At 37.7% G+C, this 17,045-nt stretch overlaps 3 protein-coding genes and 1 long non-coding RNA gene across 4 annotated transcripts; 3 read left to right on the forward strand and 1 right to left on the reverse strand.

The window, feature by feature from the left end:
- The first annotated feature begins 735 nt into the window (after positions 1-735).
- On the forward strand, positions 736-2,224 carry LOC139637225 (odorant receptor 131-2-like). Its single transcript, XM_071505793.1, has one exon. It carries the CDS (start codon positions 1,109-1,111, stop codon positions 2,222-2,224), a length of 1,116 nt encoding a protein of 371 aa, XP_071361894.1. The 5' UTR covers positions 736-1,108.
- A 2,037-nt stretch (positions 2,225-4,261) lies between these two features.
- Positions 4,262-6,840, forward strand: LOC139637671 (odorant receptor 131-2-like). The gene has a single exon (XM_071506530.1). It carries the CDS (start codon positions 5,368-5,370, stop codon positions 6,433-6,435), a length of 1,068 nt encoding a protein of 355 aa, XP_071362631.1. The 5' UTR covers positions 4,262-5,367; the 3' UTR covers positions 6,436-6,840.
- A 201-nt stretch (positions 6,841-7,041) lies between these two features.
- Positions 7,042-15,346, forward strand: LOC139637670 (odorant receptor 131-2-like). The gene has a single exon (XM_071506528.1). The coding sequence runs from the start codon at positions 12,799-12,801 to the stop codon at positions 13,900-13,902; it is 1,104 nt and encodes a 367-aa protein (XP_071362629.1). The 5' UTR covers positions 7,042-12,798; the 3' UTR covers positions 13,903-15,346.
- A 199-nt stretch (positions 15,347-15,545) lies between these two features.
- Positions 15,546-17,044, reverse strand: LOC139637678 (uncharacterized). Its single transcript, XR_011694665.1, has 2 exons — positions 16,948-17,044; positions 15,546-16,296 (listed from the first exon to the last, which is right to left on the reverse strand). It is a non-coding gene; the product is annotated as an uncharacterized lncRNA (long non-coding RNA).
- Position 17,045: the final 1 nt, after the last annotated feature.

Below are 17,045 nucleotides of genomic sequence, written 5' to 3' on the forward strand. Positions count from 1 at the left end.
TCCTACACTGGTGTGATAGTAGCAGCCAGGTCTGCCTCTACAGACAAAGCTTCAGCACAAAAGGCTTGTAACACACTGCTGCTACATCTGGTGCAGCTGGGCCTCAGTCTCATGTCAACTATACACAACCCCTTGCTCATAGCGATCTCAAAGGTCAGAGACAGGATAATGACTGTGCACATCCAAAATGTCCTGTATGTTTGTATTACCATCTTCCCAAGATGTCTGAGTGCTCTAATCTATGGCATAAGAGATCAGACCATCAGACCCGTCCCTGTGTACCATCTCTGCTGTCAGTGGAAATGCTCACCTTTTCTCTCAGATACCCAAACCAAGTCAAAAATCAGCATTCTTATCGCTTCATAAATAAATATTATCTTTAACAAAGATAAATCAAGTTCAAGGTCGAGGATAAAGTCATTATCATTGCCTGTACTGTGGCTGGACATCACAGCCCATGTCAGCTGGTATTTAGTCACTCTCCTTCAACTCTTTGTTTTTGCCCCATGTCGCAGCAGATTGGTCTCGTGTGCTATGTAAAGTGATAAATGCAGGCAGTCTCTCTTTGATGCCCACAGAAAAAGCTAATATCAGTGTATGCTTTATTTTGAAATAGTTTCACTGCTTTATTTTGCTGTCAAACGGTCCTTTCCTTTGGAACTACAGTTTGGAAACAGTTGAACCACCGTATTACCACACCTTGGTCCACAGCTGCACATGTGCACATCCGCAAGGGAGTGTAACCAAGGCCATAGATAAACAGATCAATATGAATGGTATCAAAGTGGTTATAATTCACAGTAAATATAACAGTCAAAAGCAAAATGTACTCACAGAACTTAAAGTTGTGTCATAAGTATATTCATAAAAAGCACTCCTACTTTATGGATAATATGATGAAGTGGGTGTGGGTATTGGCCAGGTGGTGGAAGGCAGATTACATCACCCAGTAATAATTTAAAATGCTAGCGTGTGATGTTAAGTGGATGAGAGGAGAGAGTTTATAAGCAATATGTGAGGGCAGGCAAACCCTGCAGACCAGCACTGCTCACATGAAAACAAGCACAGCCTCTACCCTGATAAAAAAGTATGTGGATGATTTTGGTTCATGGTTTTACACGTAAACTATGTGGCATTCTGTGCTCTAATGATGGCATACATTCATTGCTCTAGGAGTTCAGACAGAACAAGATTTATTCTGCTTTTGCTGTCCAATTATATCAAGTGGTTGACATTTTATATGTCTCTTCAGTTCTTTTCTAAGATGTCGAATGCAAGTCAATCTCAGACCAGCTTCACTGGACGGGGTATACTGGAAAGAGTGTTTTTTTCCACTGTCACTACAGTACCATGTTTTGTGTTCCTCCTCATTAATGGGACCATGTTATTCACCTTGAGGAGTAAAACGGTGTTTTATGTAACCCCCCGCTACATTCTTCTGTATAACCTCCTTTTGGCAGACACTGTACAGCTGGCACTGAGCCAGTTACTGTACCTACTGGCTGCTTTTAGAATAAGACTTACATATCCTGTGTGTGGTGTTCTCACCATGCTTGCTGACCTCACTGAGGAAATCTCTCCTCTCACACTGGTGGTGATGTCTCTGGAGAGATATGTAGCTGTGTGCTACCCACTGAGGCACGCTGCCATCATCACCATCAGAAACACAGCAGTGGCCATTGTTGGGGTTTGGGCCTTCAGTTCTCTAAATGTCCTGACACAAATTCTAATACTGTTAGATTTTCCATTTGAACAGAAGGAGAGCCTGCAAATGACAGAATTTTGTGCCAAAGGAAACATGCTGCTTGGCCGGCTGTCTGATGATTATGAGAAAGCCTGTACTTGCTTTCTGTTTATAATCGCAGGTGTGGCAATTATGTGCTCCTATATTGGTGTGATGATAGCTGCCAGGTCTGCCTCTACAGACAAAGCTTTAGCCCGTAAGGCTCGTAACACACTGCTGCTGCATCTGGTGCAGCTGGGCCTCAGTCTCTTCTCAACTATACAGAACCCCTTGCTCATAGCGATCTCAAAGGTCCTGGACAAGATCATTTTCGTGCGTATTCAGATTGTTTTTTATGTGTGTATCGTCATCTTTCCAAGATGTCTGAGCGCTCTCATCTATGGCATTAGAGACCAGACCCTCAGACCCATTCTCATGTACCATCTGTGCTGTCACCTGAAACTATCAGTTATCCAAACCAAGTCTGAGGTTTCACCCTAGGATACTTCATCTTTAAAGATACCTTTGCATTTTCAAGCCTTTTTTTTTTTTTAAGTTTTTTTTTTAAGGTATTTTTTTTTAAGGTTATTTTTTTACAGGACAGTGAAGAGTGAATAACATCATTAAAACTATACTTACAAGCCCATATGAACATTAAAACAGTTTTTGGTTCCTACAATTGTGACCAAAAATCTGTCCTCCTGACCACAGTGGCCGTAAAGAGATCCCTTCTTTATGCTATGTCATTGTTAGAGATGGGAGACAAATTCTACCATCTTCATGCTGTACTAAAGTTTAGCTGTGGCTAATATGAGACTTCAGCAGTCTGGGTTCTGGATCTTTCAAGTTGCAGTATTTTACATATAAAATAAAATTCCCTCTTAGAGGGAATTTTGTTGCAACACAAAACTAACATATGTTAAATCAGACTCATATTGGCTTTAGTTGAACTTATGACAGAATTCAACTTATGATTTTCTTCTCAATTTCTTCAATTGGCACATTATGAAAGGATTCTTCAGGGCCAGTATGGAGAGGAAGAACAATTACAGTCAATTACATGTCATATAATGTGAAATGTGAGTATTGTTTTAAGATAGACTTGAAAAAATGTGAACCTATCCTCAAATTTTAAAAAAATATAATTGTTTTTTATTTAAATATGGAATAGAGTATTTGTAGCATTATATATTTTTGTTAAGTAAAATGATGTAATGTGGACTGCGACTGCACATGTACTATGTTTTACACAAGAAAATTAGAGCAAGGAGCTGAAGAACAGACACGCTGTAAATCAATGGTGAATCAAGACATCTTCATCACAATGTTAAATTCTGTACAGTGCCTCTTGTCTAGTACAGTACATCTATCTATCTATCTATCTATCTATCTATCTATATTATATCACCTAAATACAGCAGAACTGGGGAACTACAAGAATGCTAACTATCTTTATGTCACACAATACAAATGAGCAGCCTGAGTAACCAGCATTCCAAATTAAGATCACATTAAAATGTTGATTACAAACAATATTGTTGTCATTATTATAATGAACATCAATGGAGAACTCTTAAGATGTTATGTTTCACTTGTAATATTATGTCTGGTATTGGACTCGAGAGTTCAGTCTCAACTATTTTTTAATGATTTCAGACTTGTTTCAGTCTGAGGGTTCTTTTGCCCCATTTGTGTGCAACTTGCCCCTTACTATGTCTGTTTGCCGCACTGTGAAAAAATGTCTTTCTCTACCATGTTCAGCATGGCCACTGCACTTGCTGTGATCAATAATATCATATCATACTGTACTTTGATAGCACACCACAAAGACTTTGGCTTTTTGGCAAGGAGCAGCACACCACCAAGCTTGTTCAGTCATGTTTTTACCATCTCAGTCATATTTCTAAAAAAATGTTTTATACAGATGAGTTTGTGGAAATAAACATGGACTCTAACCTCCTGACATGAATGCTCGACATTGATGGATAATTTGGGGTTCTGCAATTAACTAACAGTGTTTGTAATAATGGATGTTTCCTGTATACCTTGTTCTCCATCATCATTGTAGCCATTGCTAGAACAGTGGGGAGATTAGCCCTTGCATAGGTTTACAGTGAATGCTTTGTGTGCTTGAGTATCCTTCCAAGGTGTCTGAGTGCTCTCCTCTATGGACTCAGAGATCAAACCATCAGACCGGTCCTCATACAAAATCTATGCTGTGGGTGGAGATGCTCAGTTTCCCTCAGTTTCTGATGTTTTTTTAATGCACACTCCAATACAAAAAGTATTTTATAAAAACCTTTATTTTCCTACCACAGCACCCCATACTCAGGAATGTTGCTATGTATTCAAAATGACAATAATAATACTAATCTGTGTTTATGTACTATTTGAAGAATTGACAAGACTGAAAGAGACGATTGAATTAAATTATGCATTTGCAAATGTCTCTTAATTATTCATAAAATAAATCTGATCATGTGTATGTGCTGCTCTTGCATAATATCACAGTAGTTTACTGATTTTGCTTGTCAGCTGTTCAGAGACACTTGCAATCATGACAAGGAAACTGTGAAACTTTGTTGGTTTTCTTAGGTCCTACCACATGACATCCAAATATGGTAACTACATTCCAGCATTAATTTGAGAGACCATCCATGGTTCCTTGGCAAGCTGGTATATGATGTATCCTTCTGTCTTTAGGTGGATTCTAACATTAAAGTCCCAAAGTGGTCGTTTCTGGATATATGCCATTTCATAAGATGGACATCATCAGACAAAATTTGTTTGTATTTTATGATGAAAATACAAATGCTTTGGAATTTTTTGCAGGACTACAAAACACTGGATATCATGCCAAATAGGGCAGAAAATAAATTACAATACATTTAGAATAATTCCAAAGATGTCTTCAAAACTGCAATCAAGTCAGGACAGTCACACCACATGACAATTTGAAATGAAAGAATAATTACAAATAACTGAAAGTTTTTGAAAAGTTAAAGTAAATACATATATGGGAGAGTTACCATATACATATGGTATCTTTTTGTCAATTTTAAAATCTAGGCATCACATCATTAACCCAAATAAATCTGACAAACTCAATCAGACTCATGAAGAAACCAGTTAAAGAAAGAAAAGCTAAGTTGCAATATGTTTAATGGCAATAACTCATAGTAGTGTGCTAATAGATCAACAGCATTTCAGAAAATGCATAAATGTATCCTGCCAGCTTTACGTACACTGCAGCCAGAACAGAAAATAATATGAATACAATAAAACAACATACACCTGGGCAGAAGGGATGTCCATATTATTACTAACAAATTTTTTCTTTATGCTTTCAGAAACACATTTAGTGCAATCACAACATGAAAACTCACAACACAAAAATAACTACAGGTTCAACACATTCTGTTCTCATTCCCAATACTGAGGATATAACATGTACCAGACTATTGGGTGCCCACGTAGTGTCATGAAGTGGGTGGGAAATGTGAGCTAAGATATAACGTGACGGCAGGCAAACCCTGCAGACCAGTTCTGCTCACATGGAATAAACCCTGGACTCTAACCTGCTGTTGGTACAGGGATAATTTTCTGTTTTGCATGTGAATGCAACAGGTATCCGTACAATAAAAATGACATGTCTTAACTGTTTTAGGAATACAAACTGCACAAAAATTGTTGTGTTGTTGTGCTTCAATTACATCAATAGGTTCATATTTACTTTTGGTGTTACATGCTTCTCTAAAATGTCATTTGCAAACCAATCTCAGACTCTCAACAACATCAATTACAACAACACTGGTCAGCGGTATCAGGGGTTACTAGAAAGAGTCCTGTTTTCCACTCTGATTGGAATGCCATGCTGTGTCTTTCTCTTCATCAACGGCACCATGCTTTTCACCCTGAGGAGTAAACTGGTGTTTCGGGAGACATCTCGTTATGTTCTTCTGTATAACCTCCTTTTTGCAGACACTGCTCAGCTGGCATTTAGCCAGTTACTGTATATAATTGCAGCTTGTAGAATAATGCTAACATATCCTGTCTGTGGTATTCTTGTTATGCTCACCAAGCTCACAAATGAAATCTCTCCTCTCACACTGGTGGTGATGTCTTTGGAGAGATATGTAGCTGTGTGTTACCCACTGAGGCATACTACCATCACCACCATCAGAAACACAGCAGTGGCTATCATTGTGGTCTGGGCCATTAGCTTAATGAATGTCCTCATTCGAGTTCTTTTACTGTTAAATTTTCCACTTGAAGACCTGCAGATGACAGATGTTTGCTCTGATATACAATTGTTGCTTGATCCAATCATTGATCATTATGACAAAGCCTACACTTACGTTTTGTTTCTATCTGCTACTGTGGCCATCACTTCCTCCTATATTGGTGTGATGATAGCAGCCAGGTCTGCCTCTACAGACAAAGCCTCAGCTGGTAAGGCTCGTAACACACTGCTGCTGCATCTGGTGCAGCTGGGCCTCAGTCTCTTCTCAAATATGCACACCTTTATTGTTCAATCCCTCTCAACAACCCTGCAAAGGTTAGCACTTGTACGTATCAACAGTGTGTTTTATGTGTTTATCTATATTCTCCCCAGGTGTCTGAGTTCTCTCATCTATGGGCTCAGAGATCAGACCATCAGGCCCATCCTCTTGTACCGTCTATGTTGTCGACTGACACTCAGTCAGGGCTGAGATATCAACTCAGATTATTATTTATATGGCATTTATGGTCTACTCTAGAGTATATGTTCAATATCAATACATTGCAAAAATAACACATTGGCTTCGTACTGCAATTGGGCTATATTTCCCCTCAATTTTTTTTATGGTCACCACATACTATACTTTAAATCAAAGGGTGTTTTTATTGTTTGTAATTGCTCTAAGTAGGAATGTAATGTCCATATGCATACATAATTCCTTCCCTATATTTAAATATATGCATGTTCTCTCTATGTTCTCTATCTTTTCAGCAGGAATACAAGGTAGATAACCAAGCATATAATTAAAAAGGCATCATATCACACAGTATTGAGAAGTTCAAAGAGAATTTACTAATATCTATTAGTTGATGCTATTTATAATAATAATAATACTATAATGCAGCTTTGAATAATAACCATCTCTCTCTCTCTCTCTCTCTCTCTCTCTCTCTCTCTCTCTCTCTCTCTCTCTCTGGTCAGTGCAATGCAGAAAAATAAAAGAGAAATACTGTGCTAATTTAAATTTATTAATGTGGCATTAATGGACATGTTCTGTTGAGACAAGTTCAGATTATTTATCTGCTCCATTTAACATCTTTGTATTTTAAAAAAATGTAAACTAAATAAATTATGCACCCTGTATAGTAACCATTCAGGCCTGCACATATTGATATAATATATATATAATACATAATATAAATATAAAAATTAAAAAAATTAAAATAATTATCTTTAAAATTCCAACTCATGAGTGCGAAGAAAACTATGCATCTGCAAACCATGTAATTTCTGATGACCAAACTGGTTTCAGAAGGAATTCCCACTCCTTCACTTTCAGTAGTATATTTTAAATGTTATTTATACAAGTAACTGCATCCCTCTAGATGCAGAAAAGGCATTTGACAGGGTGAAATAACTATATCTATTTAGGATTTTGGAAAAGTTTGGTTTCAGTCCTTTGTAGCATGTGTAAAACTCATTCACTCCTCACCCAGTGCCTCTATAATTACCAATAGATTAAACTCTGAATATTTCAATTTAAACAGAGGTACCAGTCAAGACTTCCCTTTAGGTCCCTTATTATTTCCTTTGGCTATTGAGCCTTCAGCTATTGCTCTTAAAGCACCCTCTAGTATTGAAGGAATCCACAGATGGGCATATAGTCTGACTCTAGGAGGAGAAAGATAAATAACATTGTTCTTAGAATGGAATTCTTAGGCACCCCATACTTAGACAATGCTTAAGAGGAGGTAAAGCCATCAGCATGTGTAACAAATTTTCTGTCAGATATAAGTATGAGGAAAACCATTGACGGGTAGTCCCGGAAATACCAACCAACTCTTCAAATGCTGAGCTTAGACCAAGCAGAACCAATATCGAGGATTCACCTGAATCAGACTTCAACAAGATATTACTGACAACTCTTACAAGGGCGGACTCTGTGTATTGCTGTAGGAAGCCTTTCTGTAATTTCTCAGAAATATTGTTACTGATCAAGACTTCCAATAATTGCTTTGTGACAGTTTTCTTGTGGATGTTTTATACAAATGGAAGTTTGGTCTGTAGTTCCTATGGTCAGAGGGATTAGAACCAGGTGTTGAAGTGCTGGACACTAGTGGTCTTTGAATAATTTGAAACAGATCCAGAGAATAAGGAACTGTTTATGATTGAAAGCAGACATGGGCTACAGTATCTAGACCCTCTAATAAGAATTGGGTGGGTATAATGTCCAGTGGGCTTGATGAAGGTTTTATATGTGCATATGTTCATTTAATTCTGGGGTTGCAGTTTCCTTAAAAACACATTAGGTAACCAGCTGAGTACAAGGCACGTCAGAAACATTGTCTTGTCTATGTATCTATTAAAAAAAAACTTTGATAATCTGTGTTTGAATTCATCATTGACTATCAATGTTCTTAAATAGGAAAAAAAAGGTTTGTGCTGGTTGGACATGATGAGGTCTGATCTTTAATTTCACTGTAATTAAAAAAAAAACATATGATCATAGTGTTCTGAGAGCTTTAATTTCTTCTATTGTCTCTCAATCTTCCTACACTCCCTTTTCATGCCACATATTTTTTTCAGTAATGCAAGGTGATATTGGATTAGCATATTAGAGGCTTTTTATAGGGTGATAAACAACCAAAGATAAGTAAAATGATGTTACAAAGACATCAAACTCAAGGTGGACTGTCTTTCTAATTGAAGATACTACTGGGCAGCAAATACACAGAAAATACACAGTAAATAATATACTGAATCAAGCTCCCACAAGTAAGCTGATGTATAAATGTTCAATGTTCAAAAGTTCAATCTTGCCCCTCCCTTTTAGCAGTGGAAAGTTCTAAACTACCCCCCTTCCCAAAACAATATTTATCCAACCCTATAATAATTAAAATATTGAAATTTCTGTCAGAAACTTCAAAAATTTTGCTTCACAGGTTTATCTACTCTACTCACCTTTTTCCTTCACACAGACTAGATTCTGTATTCTCTCTATGGCTTAAAAATAGCATTTTTCAAAGATGGTTACGTCCACTCTGGAGTGACAAGATCACCCTCTTTGGACAGAGTTTTTTGGGTACTCATTATGAGGACCTAGAGATGTAAGTTTTCCTTCGTTCCTGCTGCTATTCAATTGTTAAACAGCAGTTGGTATTGAGGAAGAAAAAAGACATTTTGTGTAGTGGGGACTTTGGCACCCATCTGTCTTGCCTTGTTAATTCCCTTAACTGTCGTACAATACCACTACCTTGCTAACTGATTTAATCTGGGGGCCCTTCCTGCCCCCTGATAACTTCATCATAGGTGTTACACTGTGAGGTCTCCGCAATGCCTGTAACAACTGTAGCAACTGTATTTACATACAGGTGACCACCCCCTCCGTGCATGACACCTTTAGGTCTGGTAATGCAAATAGCCTTCCTTCCTCTCTTTTGTACCTGTATCCTGCCTAATTACAATATCTGTAACCACTATATGATCAGCATTTACATACTGTGTGACCCCCACCTTGTGCCTACTGTATAACTGTTCTCCTGCCCTTCCCTCTTGGTCAGTCTATTGCCTCAGACCAGCTCTGTGTCAGTATGCTCACCGTATTCTGGAGCACAATTAAACTCACACCACTGCAGCAAACTCTGAACTGGATGGAATGAATTTTCTTCAACAGTATTTACTGTTGTCTTGAGATTGCTTATTTGCACATACTGCTTACTTGACTTTTGCACACTGACCTTGATGAATGAACTCTTACTTATCACTCTGGCTATCATGTCATACTGTCTGTTAATGTCCATAAATGGTTGGTGCTATGTGTGTCTGTATGTGCATTTTTGTATATCCTGGCTGCAAATCAATTTGCCAGTAGGGACAATAAAGATACTTTGAACTTTGATTGTTATTTGTTGCTAAATGCATTTTATTCTGGGAGCCAGCAGCTGCAACTGAAGGTGAGAATTAAGTTCTGATGATTCTTTTCACGTATCCATGTTACTAATCATTCATGGGAATTGACCACGCTCCAAAATGCAAAACTAAGCACAATATTGCATTTTTCAGTATTAATGACAAGGAAGTCAAGTTTTCCCTCAGGATTTTGTCTTTAAGTATCAAGTTAAATACAGTCTTCAGGGATTCAAGTATCAAGCAAGTCAAGTCTCAGAGCAGACAAGTCCAAAATGACATACACTACTGTATGTGTCTTGCAAACAATGTGGTAATTTACACTTACTATAAGCAGAGGTGTTTACACTGGACAAGTAAACATTATAACCAAAATTCAAACAAGTACCAAAGAAAACATCTATGCAAACTTGACCAACAAATTTGAGACTTGTCTTGGCTTCAAACCTAAAGAAACAAGTCACAAGAGACTAACTGAAAGATTATAGGACTTCAATGTTTCATGTTGTGTCAAACAAAGCCCCAAATAATGGTGAGGGTTAATTACCTACACTGTAAACCTTTGATGTAAATTTACAGTGAAATCTGAACAGTATTCTGCTGTATTAGTGTCATTCAGTGCCATACTGTAAACTGCAATGCAATGTGGGAGAAAAAAAAATGTGATTACAGCAGTTTCACAGAATGCCATTATCTACAGTAATTTTTTACTGTAAACTTTACTGTAAACAGCTGAGCATCTTGGGAAAGTGAAAAAAAGGGTGGAGCTAAGATTTAAAAATTAACCGACATAACAAGATCTTGCAAAAAGGTCTGGGCTGTTTGTGCAGCGTGTATTTTATTTTTCTGGATTTCATCCTCAGAGCAAATTTACCGACCAGTTTCTGTCACCGCAAAGACACAGCCTCACTACAACCTGCTCAGCCTTTTGTCACAGATGTCCAGAGTTGCATTGATAAGGCAACCTCGACTGAGTAAGGTATATCACCATTTTTATTGTTAGCTAATGTCATAACATTATCCCTGTCAAGGTGGTAAAATTCTCCAGGTGAATTTTCTGCCATCTAGGTCAGTGTTAGTCATTGAAAAGCTTCATGCAGTTTCTTTTTAGCTATAGCTAAAATTAACATGTCAGTATTATGCCTCAGGTTACAATAACATTAAACAACACTGTTGCTTTTGCTGAAAGATAATTTAACTGAACTAATGTAGTGAGGTCGTAAGTCTGACTTAATGCTTTTTTCCAGGTGGCAAAAAGAGTCATAACAAGACTTTATTCAGATATTTCTAGAACCACGCTCTAAATTAACTGTTTTGTTGTTTGTGCCAAACTGTTGCAAAGACGCATTGTTAATGACACACTGTGTTGTCGTGTGGATTTTTCAGTAAAATGTGACACGTAAAAGGCACACATTACAGAGGGGCTGACAGTTTCTTGTCCATTTAGAAACTGTGACAAAAATTCCTTGTGGTGACTACATGTTCATCCCATTTATCAAGAACACAAAAAATGTTTTGTAAGAGATATTTCAAGATGAATGTTTATTTTGTTCCACATTGTTTTTCAGAACCTGCACTGATATTAATCCTCGGAAGCACAAAAGCAAAGCCATGAGAAGTTGCAGAGCAAGAAGAGCATGGTCAAAGAGGAGACAACATCAGTGAACCTGCATATTTACACTCATCAAGAAGCTCAGTGACTTCAAGTGGGACTTTGTTTGATCTTTCATACACACACACACACACCCACACTCAATATTGTACTACTATTTGTATTAAAAATGTTTTTATTTCAATAAATATTTAAAAATGAACTGCACAATGAATGTTGTCCCTTTTCATGAATTTGTTTATTATTAGTATTAGTATTAGTATTATTAGTAGTAGGAGTAGCAGTAATTGTACCATAGTAACATACTGAGTAATTTACTGAAAAACTGTGAACAGCATTGTGTTGTAAATTTACAAGAATACAGTAAAGAACTGCACATGTACTTCCAGTGGTTTACTGTAATTCTAAAATGCAGTAAGAACTGTAAAACACAGTACATTATGGGCGAAGCTGCTGCCAGTCAATTACTGTAAATTTACACTAAAAAGTCTTACAGTGTACATCTTGTTGATTACATATTGCGATTTGCCTGTGAGCCCAGTCCTGGCACACACATGCAGCAGCTCTGTACACCCCAAATGACAGACAGAGACAGAAAGCCACAGTAAAAACTTTATGGATTTATTGACAGCCCACCGGCCCACCAATGTGGCACGATATCACCCGGTGCTCCCGACTGACAATCTGACTATGACATATGGTCAGTTGTCAATGTGTTTGTGAGAGGCTGTGTTTGGTTGGATGGCTGTGCAATCAATCTAACTTGACCAATAGGTTTTCATGCATGGGGCGTTTCACTTCATCTACTAACTAACGCAGTGAAGTGCAGGTGTTGACACCAACAGGTGCAATGTGCCTGCCCACATCATATATTTAGCATAACAATTACCAAAAAAAATAACCCAACAGAATTATTTCAATTTGTACAGGCTCTGGAAGAACTATGTTACTGTGACCAACTTTATCAGATTTCTCAGGAAACCACTTAAAATAGGAAAAAATACGTTAAATTGTGTTTAATAGCATTTGCTCACAGACCATCACCATTTCAGAAAAGCACAGATTTACTTAAAGTATCCTACCAGCCTCAAGTGCACTGCAGCTAAATGGGAAAGTAATATACATGGAACAGTCTACTGGGTGTTCACATAGTGTCATGAGGTGGGTGGGAAAACTGAGCTAAGATATAGTATGTGAGGACAGGCAAACCCTGCAGACCAGTTCTGCTCACATAGAATCAACCAGAGCTTCAACTTGCTAAGTTGAAAAAACTTGCAAAGGGAAAATACACATGGACAATTTTCTGTTTTTTGTGTGAACATAACAGGTATCTGTATGATAAAGATGACATGTCTTCACTGTTTTAAGAATACAAACTGCACAAAATTTGTTGCGCTTTTGCATTTTACATTGTGCTTTTACATCAACAGGTTCATATTTATTTTATGTCTTAAATTTTTTTCTAAAATGTCATCTGCAAACCACTCTCAGACTCTCAACATCATCAATCTCAACATCACTGGTCAACAGTATCAGGGGTTACTAGAAAGAGTCCTGTTTTCCACTCTGATTGGAATGCCATGCTTTGTCTTTCTCTTCATCAACGGCACCATGCTTTTCACCCTGAGGAGTAAACTGGTGTTTCGGGAGACATCTCGTTACATTCTTCTGTATAACCTCCTTTTTGCAGACACCGCTCAGCTGGCATTTGGCCAGTTACTGTATATAATTGCTGCTTGTAGAGTAAGGTTGACGTATCCTGTCTGTGGTGTTCTCACTATGCTCACCAAGCTCACAAATGACATCTCTCCTCTCACACTGGTGGTGATGTCTGTGGAGAGGTATGTAGCTGTGTGTTACCCACTGAGGCACGCTACCATCATCACAATCAGAAACACAGTAGTAGCTATCATTATAGTTTGGGCCATTAGCTTAATGAATGTCCTCACGCAAGTTCTTTTACTGTTAAATTTTCCATTTAAAAATCTGGAGAACCTGCAGATGACAGATGTTTGCTCTGATATACAAATGTTGCTTGTGCCAATAATTAATCATTTTGACAAAACCTATACTTACTTTCTGTTTATATCTGCTACTTTGGCAATTATTTCCTCCTATATTGGTGTGATGATAGCAGCCAGGTCAGCCTCTACAGACAAAGCCTCAGCTTGTAAGGCTCGTAACACACTGCTGCTGCATCTGGTGCAGCTGGGCCTCAGTCTCTTCTCAACTATGCACACCTCAATTGTTCAGTCCCTCTCAACAATCCTGCAAAGGTTAGCGATTGTACGTATCAAGAGTGTTTTTTATGTGTTTATCTATATTCTCCCCAGATGTCTGACTTCTCTCATCTATGGGCTCAGAGATCAGACCATCAGGCCCATCCTTTTATACTATCTATGCTGTCGACTGACACTCAGCTTTCCCAACCAAGGCTGAGGCTTCACCCTTAATTACAGTTGGCTTAGTACTGCAACAGGACACTTTCTTTGCCTGAATTATTTATGGCAAGCAAAAAAACAATTGCATTTACACTTTGAATTAAAATGCTAATTTAAATTTCAAATAGATGTTTCTCTATGAAATGCATGCAACATCAGCACTCACAGGGTGCAAGCCAATATACGGTGACTTCAATAGTCATTCTTATATCATATATATCAATGGATATATGTCTATCTATAGTTTCTATAGTAGTAGTGCCTTGAGATAACTTTTGTTATGATTTGTCGCTATATAAATAAAACTTGATTTGATTTAATTGTCATTAATGGTACATATGTTGACAATTATCATAGAAGTGATTTTCATATTTTTTTACCTCTGTACTGATCATCTGATATGTTTAGTGCCATTTCAGAAGAATAATCCTAAAACTTCTCCAGACAAGGTGGAGGAAGGTCAAGATGTTCAGACAGAGAGCAGCAAGATGCAGGAGAGAGACTTTCAGCACAGGAAAGACAGACAGCACAAAATCATAAGACAGGACAGGCGCTGAATTTATGAGAGATGTGCGGCTGCTACTGTCATTAAAAGGTATGTTTTAGTCTGGTCCATATTTTAGTGGTTAGTGTCGTACTACACAGCTGAATTGCTGAGTTTAGGGGGGTTTCTGCTTGCCTACCTGTAAAAGTCACTGCATGCCACTGGAGCACGGTATGGATTAATATTGAGATGGTCTCTCAGAATCCTGACCTTCAGCAGATTCATTATAGTTTTGTGCACAGGATTTACCTGACCTCCACAAGGTGTATCTGGAATGTTGAATGACATTTCTTCGCTTCAGGTCCATTAATATCAGAGGCATATAGTGCTTGCAGGTTTAACAGCCGCTAAGAAAATGACTGCAGTACATCTGAAGCCCCCAGACACTCTTTCCTTTATATTATTTACGTGGCATTATCAACAGCTTGTATAAATGGGGCTAAAGAGGTGAATGTGAATGTGGCTCTCAACTGAAGCAATGAAATTTGTATTGTCATTTCTGTATTTGTCACAATCTCATGTTGTCTGCTGCATATTTGGCCTACATTAAACCCCATCATCCTAGACCATCTAATAGGTGTACACTAATTGTTCACAGGTCCTGGGTAGCGTCTTTTCTTATGTACTTATGATATTACAGTATGTTCACTTGCTTTACATCACTGTGTTGATGTGTTATTGTAGTTAAAATCAATCTTAAATAAAGCACTAATAATCTGAGAACAGTATGAACGTTATTGGATCTACTTTTCGTTTCACCTGTATCACCTGTAAACATGCACTTTCATGTGCTGATATTTTGCTAAAAAAAAAAAAACAAACAAACAAAAAAAACACATTAACATTTATAACCAAAACTTGAATTCTAAACCTTGTAAACATTTTTAGTGATGAGGTGATTAAAGTCATTCAGAAATTTAATGCAGTTTGATTACTAAAGTCTAAAAACTTGATACTATTTGATACTATTTATTTCAAAGCCAGTAGCCTACACAATTAATATTGATGGGGTAAGTGTCAACAAACTGGTAATTGAGTCCCTCCCTAGTGTCAAAGGTGGTGCCCTAACTGAAGAAGAAGGAGAAGAGACAAAAATGGACTTTTCACAGTTTATTGAAAATGCATTCAACCCCAAACATAAAATAAATAATATTTTGATGAATGGAAAGTGCAATCACATTAAATTACTGGAATAATACAAAATTTGAGCAGCATCCAGCAGAAAAAATTCCTATGAGATGAGTAAAGTTCTATCTTATAAGTCCTGATCAAAATGCCAAGCCTCAACACTGTTTTTGTCTATTGAGGGCAAAGGTAGATATCACATGCTTTGGAATTCCAAAGGGGTTTTGTTTGCTTTAACCTATGCATCCAGCAATATGCACAGGTCTTGTGTCCAGCAGTACATTCTGCAGTTGACTTCTTTCTCCAGTTCTGCGTCCACAAGCAGGAAAACCTACAGGCAAACGTGCCCTTGAAAGGCTTTGGGCTTGCATAGAAATTGTCCATGTACATGTTATCCAAAATCCAAGTACCTTCTGAAAATCAGTGTCAATCACATAACAGAATCACAAGAGATTCCTTGGCCTGTGACAAACTTGAAACTTGGTTGGTTTGTTCCTCATGTACTGCCTCATGCCTGTATCTCCTTTGCAAGGCACCATACATTCATCTACACAAAGACTTCTGCAGGGGTAGTATAATGCTTTACAGGCCCCAGAACAGTCTGTCATGCACTGAGCTTCCTCCACTGGCATTATTTACTCTGTCCTCATCTGGGTCACTCAGTGGTGGTGGTGCGGCATCGTCATCACTGTCTGTCTTCCATGACAGTGGTTCCTCTCTAGGCTGACATAGAGCTTTGCAATGAATGAAAAAAAATTTGACCAGTTGCAGTTTCATCATATGTTCAACTATTTTTTTATCACAATATTTTAGTTTCAGTTCATTTATACATTCAGCACTGTAAGCATGTGTAACTTATTTTTACTCTTTTCGTTTGTTATGAGTGATTGCATCAGAGGGAATCTATCTATTTCAAAGTATTTTGATCATTTACACCTGACATATGCATTAGTATAGCTACTAATGAGACTAACCTCCATGAGTCTGATTTAGTTGGCTCAAATGAATATTACAGTCTAACTTCTGTGGCACCGATTATTACACTACAGGAGCTGATATGTTGATGACACATAAAATAATTCAACAGTAAGAGAGCTGCTCTGGACATTAATGCATGACAATAACAGAATGGAGCAAAGACTGAGAGGGTAAACTGGAAAGAATGAGAATTTTGAATCACTCTTTCTAACTTTAGTTTACAGGTAATGAGTTCACTTTGCTTTCTACATTGTGTATGACATGATACAGTTTTACAATCTGCTGCCAAGACGTTATAGCTGCTTTGGCTGCTTTATGATAGAAGTTTTAGCTGTACAAAGTGATATGATGTGCTATGCCTGTACAGAGCCAACAGATGTAAAATAATTTACTTACTCATCACAAACATCCTCAGCAGGATCAAGTCGAAGCTCAAAATGGAGACCGTGTTCCTTGCTGTCCTCACTGCTTTCATCTGAGAAGTTGCAGTCAGC

This window comes from Trachinotus anak, unplaced genomic scaffold, assembly GCF_046630095.1.
Source record: "Trachinotus anak isolate AG129_WGS33_773 ecotype Australia unplaced genomic scaffold, CSIRO_AGI_Tana_v1 ptg000020l, whole genome shotgun sequence".
NCBI classification, from domain to species: domain Eukaryota; kingdom Metazoa; phylum Chordata; class Actinopteri; order Carangiformes; family Carangidae; genus Trachinotus; species Trachinotus anak.

Bases quoted from the DNA above. Each gene is read 5' to 3' on its own strand.
- LOC139637225 (XM_071505793.1), top strand. From the start codon at position 1,109: ATGGTTTTACACGTAAACTATGTGGCATTCTGTGCTCTAATGATGGCA.
- LOC139637671 (XM_071506530.1), top strand. From the start codon at position 5,368: ATGACATGTCTTAACTGTTTTAGGAATACAAACTGCACAAAAATTGTT.
- LOC139637670 (XM_071506528.1), top strand. From the start codon at position 12,799: ATGATAAAGATGACATGTCTTCACTGTTTTAAGAATACAAACTGCACA.